Source organism: Harpia harpyja, chromosome 10, assembly GCF_026419915.1.
Source record: "Harpia harpyja isolate bHarHar1 chromosome 10, bHarHar1 primary haplotype, whole genome shotgun sequence".
In the NCBI taxonomy this organism is placed as follows: Eukaryota; Metazoa; Chordata; class Aves; order Accipitriformes; family Accipitridae; genus Harpia; species Harpia harpyja.
The window spans coordinates 4,770,224-4,779,441 of NC_068949.1; the positions used below are offsets into that span (position 1 = coordinate 4,770,224).

Below are 9,218 nucleotides of genomic sequence, written 5' to 3' on the forward strand. Positions count from 1 at the left end.
TCGCCTTGTAAGCCCCCAGCCCTTGTAAGTCAGAGTGTGTGAGGTGCGGAGCCCAGCTCCCGGTGGGGCTAGAGGAAAATCTATCATCTCTGGCATGGATCAGGCCTTTGAGGCAGATTTCTGCAGCACAGAGCGGGCGAGGGCTGCCGGGTGGTTATGGAGGGGATCGGTATTTGCAGCTGGTGCTGTCGGTGGCAGGAAGGAGCTCTAACCTTAGGGAAATGTTTCTCCTCACACAGCCCCTTCTGCCTCGAGCAGAGCTCACTTCGCGTCTGCAGACAGGGACATCCAAGGGAGGGGGGACATCCTTTCCAGTGGCCCTGGCCCATGACAGGGAGAGCTGTCGCTAGCCAAGCCCTCGCTGCGTGTACCTGTTACTCCGGACCCTTGTGCTGGACCGCGGGAAGATTTACGGTGGCAAAACGAGCTTTGCCATCCTTTTCCCAAGTAGGCTTGGCCTCTCTGCCCGTTCCCGGCCCCGGCGAACCGCTTGCACAGCGCTCGCCGGCTAATTACCGATTTCCCGGGGAGGCTCCATTCGCCTCGGTGGGCACCCCCGGCCCCTGCCCACCCTGGCACTGCGCTCTCCCTGCCCGGGACCGGCTTCCCTCCCCGGGACCGCGGCTCCGCGCCCGGCCGTGCGCCCCGTCGGGCGGCTACAGGGGACGCGCTCCCGGTGCCACTCACCGAGCCTTCCCTTTCTTCTCCTATTTTTTTTTTTTTTGGTAACTCTTTTCCTTTTTGCGCTCCTTCTCCTCTCCCTCTTGTAGGAAGAGGAGGGAGGCGGGGGGAGGAGGAGGAAGGGAGAAATATTGTTCGAATTCACAAAGGGGGGCATCTGGTGCACCTTGCGCCTGGCATCTGTGCTCCTTGTGTCCCGAGCAGCACGCTCGCACCGGGGCGAGGGGCAGGAGGGGCAGACGTGCATCTGTTGGGTGCCACAATAAAGTCACAAAACAGAGAAACGGAGCCGGCCCAGCCGCGCTACCCTCTCAAAAGGAGAGGGGGGGGGACGGGATGCGGGGCTGCGGCTCCCAGGTATTATGCGCCGGGTAAGGTAGGGCTGGGGCAGCAGCTGCTCCGGCTCTGAAGGGCTGCGCTCCGTCGAGCCGTTCGACATATGGCACCGCAAATCACGGTATCTCCTGAGCAGCCCCGGCCCGGGGAGGGGGGGGGAATGGAGGGAAGGAAGGGGCGGCCCCGCCGCAGGTGCCTTTGCCGTGCGCCCACCCCCGCCGTCGGCCGGTGGGGAGGAATCGCGGGAGCGCACCGACGGCCCCCGGGGCGGGCGGAGGGCGCGGAGCGGTCGGTGGCTCTTTGCCCCCCCCACCCCACCGCCGGTCCTGGGGGAGAGGGGTCGGGAGCCGGCCCGGCTTTATCTGCCCTCCCTTCTCCCGAGCAAACAGCCCCCGGCGGGTTTGCGACCGAGCCGCGGTCCGTCAAACGTCCCCGACGCCTGGCAGGCGAGGGATGCGCCGGGGCTGGGCTGGTTACCATATGTTTTCAATAAAATAAGGCAAATAGGACCGGGAGATAGGGATTGCAGTAAACCTGTTATAAAGCAGCATAAACTAGGCCAATGTAAACGGCAGAAGGGCCCCTCCTGGAAGGGCCGTTGGGTGCCAGCTCCGCGCCGGGGCGGCTCGACCAGGTGTAAGCGGGAGCCCGCCGCGGTGCCCCCGGAGATTTTTATCACGTTTGTGGTAATATGGTGCTTGTTATGCTAACTATGAGTAAACATACCCGGCCGGGCTTTGTGGCGACGGGAGGGAGTTATCGGAAAGTGGCAGTGGGAAGGTGATTTAACAATAAAGTTGTCTTGTTTGCCAGCAGGTGATGTCTGCCCCCAGCCCCATGATTAATGCTTCCCAAAGCACTCCACTTTACAATCTCTTGTAATTATTTATTAAACGAAATCTATTTATTATTATTTTAGCAAACAGCGGTACCAGGTGGGGCTTTCTCTTCCTCTTCAGCTTTTGTTTGAAGGACGTTTGAAGTGGGCAGTCTGAGGCTTGGAAACCCGCTCGCCAGATTTTTTTGTCATCCAATTGCACAGGCACACACACACACGCACATAACCCCCCCCTCAACAACAACAACAACAAAAAAAGCCCCGCCGGGCCCTTCCTATTCATCCTCCCCTGCCCTTCGAGCCGCCCCTCGAGAAGGGGCACCCGAGCCGCCGCGGTGGCTGGCCCCCCCCCTCCTTCGGCCCCGCTCCCCCGCCCTCCGAGCGCAGCCGCCGCCGCCGCGGGGGAGCCGGGGCTGCCCGCCCGCCGCTCCGCATCCCTGGAGAGGCAGCGCTCACCGTCCCGCACCGCCGAGCCGGGGACCGGACCGGACCGGGGGGGAGCTGCCCCCGCACCTCCTCCACCCGAGCGGGTCGGTCAGGCAGCTCCCGGTACCGGTATCCCCGGTCGGGATCCGCCGCGCCGCTTTGGTGAAGGAACGGGGGGCTCCCGCCCCGCCGGGGCTGCGCCCTCCCGGTGGCTCTGCCCGCACCCCCGGGGGGTGCCGGGCCGTGCAGGGGGGCCCGGTCCCGCCGCCCGCGGCCCCCCCCGCCCTCCTCCGGGGAAAGGCGTCCCGGCCCCGGGCCGGTCCCCGTCGCCCACCGCAGCCGGTGCGCAAAAGTCCCCGGCACGTTTTGCGCACCGAGCCCCGGCGACAGGACGGTCCTCCCCGGGCCCAGCGCCGGGCCGGCGGGCCGGGGGTGGCCGGGGGCTGCGGGAGGACCCTTCCTCCGCGGGACCCAGCCCCCGTTTTCCCGGGGGGAGCAAAGACACGGCGCGGGGGGGCAGGAGAACGGCGTGTGTCCCCCCCACCCCCGCCCGGTGCCGGCGCTTGCCCGCCCGCAGGGCAACGCCGGTCGGTGCCCGGGGCTGTTCCCGGCGCTGCGGGGGCGAGGAAAGGGGCCGCGGGAGGCGGCGGGGGGGGGTCCCGGGAGCGCCCCGCAGCCCCGGGCCGGCGGGAGGTGGCTGTGGCTCTGCTGAGGGGAGCGGGATCCCCCCCCCAGGGCTGGCACCGGGGGGGAACACCGCCCGGCCCGGCGGTGCGTCCCCGGGCATCGCCGGGGTCCTGGGCCGGGACCGCCCGCCCCGATCGCAACCGCAGCCCCCCCCTCGGGGAGTCCCGGCGTGCGCGGCCGCTCCGGTTGAGGTGCAGCCCCCGTCCCTCGCTCGGGGTCGACGGATCGGCCCTGGGGTCCCGTCCAGGGGCAGGGCCGGGGGCAGAGCGGGCGGGGGGGGTCCCGGCGCATCGTGGGAGCCGGCGGGGTCTCGCGTGGCGGGGCCGGGGCGGCGGGCGGTGCCGGGCCCGGCACGCTCCCGCTGGGCTGATAAGATAAAAGCGTGCCAAGGGGTGGGTGCGGGCGAGCGGGGGGGTGGGGGCGCACACGCCGCCCGGCCGGGAAATCCCCATTGTCTGTGGGCCCTATATATATAGGGGCTTAACGGCAGTCGTGTGCCGGCCGCGCAACCTTTCCGAGGGAAAGTCGGGAGGGGGGGAGCGGGGCGGGGGGGGGGGGCGCGGAGCGAAAGCCGCTCTCCTGCCCCGCAGCCTCGCCCGGGCTCAGCAGGTACAGCCGCGGGGGGGGAGAGGGGGGTCCCCCGGGCCGGCCGCCGCCGCGTCGTTCCCTTGGCTCTGCAGGATGGCTCCGCAGAGCGACCGCTCGCCGGGAGAAGGGCAGCCCTATTTCGGAGGCTCCGAGGACGCTCCCTCCGCGCCCGGCGGCGGCTCCGCGGGCAGCCGGACCCCCTCGCCGGCCCGCAGCGCCCTGGCCCCGCGGGAGGCGGCGGTCCGCAGGAAGGGGAAGGCGCGACGGGGGCCGCGGGAAGGCGCGGAGCGAGGGGCTGCTCAGCAAGCAGAAGAGAAGCCGGCGCATGAAGGCCAACGACCGGGAGAGGAACCGCATGCACCACCTCAACTCCGCCCTGGACGCGCTCCGCAGCGTCCTGCCCACCTTCCCCGACGACGCCAAGCTCACCAAAATCGAGACGCTCCGCTTCGCCCACAACTACATCTGGGCTCTCACCCAGAGCCTCCGCCTGGCCGAGCAGGACCTGCCCGAGCCCACCCCGCCGCCGCCACCGCCTCCCCCCCCCCGCCGCCGCCGCCGGAGCCGCCGCCGCCCCCGGGCCCTGGGACTCGCCCTGTCCCGCCGGCCCGCCGCCCGCCGCCCTGCGCCGCGGCCCCCGCCGCCTTCCCCGCCTTCCTCTGAGCCCGCTCCCCCGGCTGCTTTCCCCCCCCCCCCCGCCCCCGCTTTGGGCCTTCAGGTAGCCGGCGGGGCTGAGGGGGGACTGCCCTCGCTGCGCGCCGGGGGGGGGGGCGACGACGGACGCCCGACTCCCCCCCTGCGCCGTCCCGCTTGGCTGAAGCGCAGCGAGAGCGGGCGGACAAAAACAAATCACGGTTTTGTACTCGGAAACGGTAAATTATATTAATTTGTCGCTATCGGTATTTATTGATTATATTTCGTAACAAATATATATTTTGTATATAAGAGTATTTTTGGCAGCGGTGGTCCGCCTGTTTGTACCGGCGAGGGGAGCCGCGCATGTATTTTGGTTTTATTTTTGAAGAAGAAGAAGAGAATAGAATAAAGCGTGTGGCGGTCAGACCTGTGCAACGCCGTGGGTTTTTTTTTCCACCGAGGGCTCTCTCTGGGGGGGGGGCGGTGTGGGTTTCAAAATCGCGCGCAGTCCACCCCGCACCGGGGAGGGCCTTGCGCGGGGCCCCGGGCGGTGTGCCCGGTACCGAGGTGACATACCCGGGACGGGGACGGTGTGACCGGCGCGGTGGGGGGGGTCTCTCCCCTGCCTGGGGAGGAGCGGCGATGGAGAAGCAGCGCAGCGGGATTCTGTGCCTGTGCGCACGCCAGCGTGTGCCCGTCGGGGCCCACGCCAGCATTTCAAACCGGTCTCTCTTTGCAGACACCTTTTCCCGCAGGACTGCGACCGGACCCGTGCGATAGATACCCCCCCCCTTCCCTCCGGGCAACCTCCCCGCTCTACCCGCCGCACCCTGGCAAGGTGCGCCCGGCTGCAGCCCTCCCCACGCAGGCGGATTTTCAGTGCCAAGCTCGGACCCTGGGGCTATTTTGGAGATGGCCCCGGGGCACAGAGCTGCGGGTCCCCGGGGCGGTGTTGCCCCAGGCCGACCCCATCCTCCCCCGGGGGAGGTCTTAGCCGGGGCAGGCGCGGGGCTCGGGTGGTGGTAGTGGGGTGGGATGGCGTCAGGCCGGTTAAAAACGCGGGAGGTGGGAAATGCAATACCTCCCACGGCACGAAGAGAAGAGAAGAGAAGAGAAGAGAAGAGAAGAGAAGAGGAGAAGAGAAGAGAAGAGAAGAGAAGAGAAGAGAAGAGAAGAGAAGAGAAGAGAAGAGAGAAGCCCTATGAATCCCGCAAGCCCTTCCCAGCCCTCTCCTCCCAGGGACTCAATTTGTAGCTGGTAGATTTACGGCCGGGCCGCCTCCCCTCTCCGCGCTGCCCCAGCGGGGCGGCAGTCGCTAGACAAAGCGGCCCGCGAGGCCAAAAGCCCATTGTGATGCTAATTGTTCTCAGCTGAGCCCGTTTGCCCGCGGCAAAGAGACGCTATTGAGGCAATTTGTAGAACAAAAGAAATTTGGTTACTGGAAACAAAGATGCACGCACAAACACCACCCCCCCCCCAACACCCTCCCTTCCCGCACCGCAACAAAAGAGGCGAGAGTGAAACCTGACCGAGTGCGGGACCCCGGGGGCCTTATCCCGCCACCCCCCACCCCCCCGCTTCTCTGCCCCACCGACGCGGGTGGGGGGGGGGGCAAGGGCGGGGGACCCCTCTTCCATCCCCCTCCCTCCGCTTTGCTGCCGCTCTCCGGGAGCCGTGGGCTGGGCTGGGGTGGAGGGACACCCCCCCCCCCCCGGCGTGGGGAGGGGATGGGGAAGGGTGGGTGCGCGGAGCGGTGCGCGGAGCGCGGAGCGATGCGCGGAGCCTCCCCTGCGCCCCAATCCCGCACCGGCGGCGCGGGCTCTGGCCATGGTGCTGAAGGCGGCGGTCGGGACCGGGACCGGGCCGGGGGGGCGCGGCGCGGTGCTTCCCCCCCCCATCCCGCCCCGGGCCTCCGTATGCGGCTGCCTACCCCCCCCCCCCCCCCCCAGACACCCCACCGGGGTTCAGCCTTCGGGGTCTGCCCTGGCCGGGCAGGGGGAATCCCTCCTGGTGCGGACCCCTGGCCGGTGCGTCTCTCCTCAAATTTGTTGGACTTGGCCCAGGTGTAGGCTAGCTGTGGAAGTGCTTGTGCGTTCAGGTGGGCGACATTGCCCAGTCCTGCGGCGAAGGGAGAGGCCAGCTTGGCCCTGGGGCTAACCAGACACTTTGCAGCTCAGTAAACGCATGGGGCTTGGCGGATTTTGGAGGTGCAGAGATCTGTTCTTGTGCGCTTGATCCAACCTCGGTCAATGAACTGTCGTCCCACAGAGAGGAGCCGCGGGTGCCCCATGCACCCGGGAGAAGGGAGTGAGGGCACCGTGCTGCCAGCACTGACAAGCAAGGCGAGCAGGTCTCACTTTCTACTTGAGCTTTTTTGAAGATCTGCTCTTTCTGCTGCCTCCCGGGACCCATTCATCCATGCAGAGCCCCGCTACTTTGCCTATTCATTGCTTTGAGTAGCAATACCCACATTGCTGGAGAAACACAGGCCATGGGGCAAGGTTGAGGACTAGGAAAAGGCAGTGTGTGCCTATCTCTGTGTGTACTGTTATAGTCCTGAACGTGATCTATCTGCGTCGTAGATCAGATAGGCAGAATGAAAGACCTAATAGTATTCCTCCCCCTTCCCCCATTTCTGGCTGAATTGTGTATTGTTTTCATACTCTAACAGTCTGCAAAGTGCTCCAAGGCCTCCGTGTGTGGCCACAGGCAAAACACCATGATTATTTGGGTGATAAAATCATTTAATATTTTCCCTGCTAGTTCAGCTCCACTCTGATATCTCCCCACGGGAGGTATCACCTTGCCCTAGCTATCTGCATGTGCCACGGGACCGAGGAGGGCAACAACACACTCACTTAGCCTGCAAAAGTAGCATTTTTTCAAAAAAATAAAATTGCAAAAGGGAGCTCAGGGTCTATATGGGCAAGAAAAGGGGCACAAAGAGCCTGAGCGCCCCGTGAAGAGCAGGTATTACGAAAGTCCCCAAAAGATGACTGTACAGCTGTGTTTTTGGAAAGTGGTCACTTTAGCAAGTTTTACTGCATCGCAGATTCTTTTCTCTGGAAGCTTAGGATGCTTCTGGTCTTCCAGCCGTGGGGCTATATGTTGGGGCGGGGGGGGGGGGGGAGCGCGGGCGGATTTACTACCTCTGGAGAACTAGTGACTTCTTTAGGGGCTTGAATGCATTTTTTTTTTCTTTGCCTCCACATTATTAGGTTAATCATTGCTTGAACTGGTTGCTATGGTTTTGGCAAACCCATGGAAACTTGATAATGAAGACTGAAAGACTCCTTTTCCCATTTATCTTTTCTCTATGTTTAGTGCATGATGGTCTCATTTCTCTTGACGGGGCTGTCCCAGCGCCAGTGCCCGGCCTTTATAACCACGGCTGCTGTAATGGCCTCCGGACTTTTTGATGTGGAAGAAACAGGTGGCCGCTGGGACCCGCGACCGTTGCAGAGACGCAGGCTTGTGCCCTCGCATACTTGAAGGCGATGGGTTGAAAACAAACTTAGCTCAGGCGCTGCCAGGTTTGGTTGCTGAAATCCCATGCAAGGCGGACTCGACTTTTATTTTTGCAGCCAGGGCAGAACCCCCCTCGCTACAAGCTGATGTTTTCATGCCCTTGACCCTCAGTTTTAGGTCTCTTTCTGTTTAGACCAAGAAGGTTTTTGAATATATGATATTATCCTCTATTACAGAAATAAGGATGCTTTAAACCTGTCTCCTCCTGAACCTTCCCTCTCCTCCATAGCTACATTTTACTGCTGAACTCTGGCTGTAGGGATATTCAGCAAACTCTGGGCCGTGCCTCCAAAGCAGAATCTCCTGCAACTGCCTCACCAACACTCTGTTCCTGCTCAAGGTTAAAATGGGGGAATGAGGATAACAAACAGTTGAAAACAGAGCCTGTACATCATTTGCATGGCTCAGAGAGGCCAGGCTCATTGCCAGGGCCAGGGAAGGGGAAACACCGGGGGTCCTTTCCTCAGCGACAGACTCGTCCCCCCTCCTCCTTGCTCCTGGCCAGCTCCCTCGTGTCTGAAGGCTGGCAAGAAAATGAAGGTGATTCCCATAATCCCAGGGCAATTCCTTTGACCTCAGGCCTCCACTTTGCGCTTTAAATACAGCTTTAAGTGAGTCGCCTCCTGCCCCTCTCACATTGTCTGCCTCTGACATTGCAGTCAGGTTTCCTGGCGGAGGAGGCAGCCGGGGCTGCGAACCACTGCCTGTCCCCTCCACGCTGCTGGGAATCAGCGGGGGCTCCTGCAAGCAGAGCAGACCCTCTTGCCTCTTCCAACATGCATCGGGGTGCCCCCGGTGTCCCCCAGAGGTGCTGCTGCGGTGGGCCGTGGCGGGATGCTCGGCTGCGGCTATATGCCCGTCCTCCCGCACCGCCCGCACGTTTTGGTGTAGCCACGCTCGCCGGCAGAGAAAAGGCAAAGAGTCGGGATTCTTTTCACATGGTCAGCCCCTCAAAAGTCTGCCTTTCCCCCCCCTCCTCCCAGCTATAATGACAATCCAAAGAGTTCCTGATAGGGTTTTAAAAGATGCTTATTCATTCACCGTCCACCAAGCATGAAAATCCAGCTCATTTGTTCATTTGTTGCCATTCTTTCGCCCAAACGACCCCACAGGGGCTGAAGCCTGTTGCCGAAAACTTGTCACTCACACTTTTAACTTCTTTTTGTTGTACTTCTCTTTATTTCATTCTTCTGGGTCCCCACCTCCGCCACCACCCCCACCCTCTCCTCCGGTCACAAAGGCAAGTCTGGGAAGCTCTTTAAAGCCGCAGTGCCCCCTTTTAAAAATCAATACAAAAAAAGCAATAGCTGAAAGGAGATCCCAAGTTTATGTAAGGAAGGGGGAAACTCCATCCCGTCTGCACAGCCCAGATGGGGACGGTGGGAGGAGGGATGGTGCCGGGTGCCAGCACCCCCAAATTGCCTTCGAGACCCGCCTGGGGTTCATGTGGCACCCTCACCAAAAGAGTTGGGCCTTTCTGTGTCAAAGGAAATGTAAC

General features: G+C 63.0%; 1 protein-coding gene across 1 annotated transcript; it reads left to right on the forward strand.

Annotated features, from left to right (window-relative positions):
* The first annotated feature begins 3,649 nt into the window (after positions 1–3,649).
* On the forward strand, positions 3,650–4,219 carry NEUROG3 (neurogenin 3). Its single transcript, XM_052800199.1, is given in 4 exon segments — positions 3,650–3,823; positions 3,825–4,102; positions 4,104–4,191; positions 4,193–4,219. Coding segments are annotated over 4 exon segments (567 nt in total).
* Positions 4,220–9,218: the final 4,999 nt, after the last annotated feature.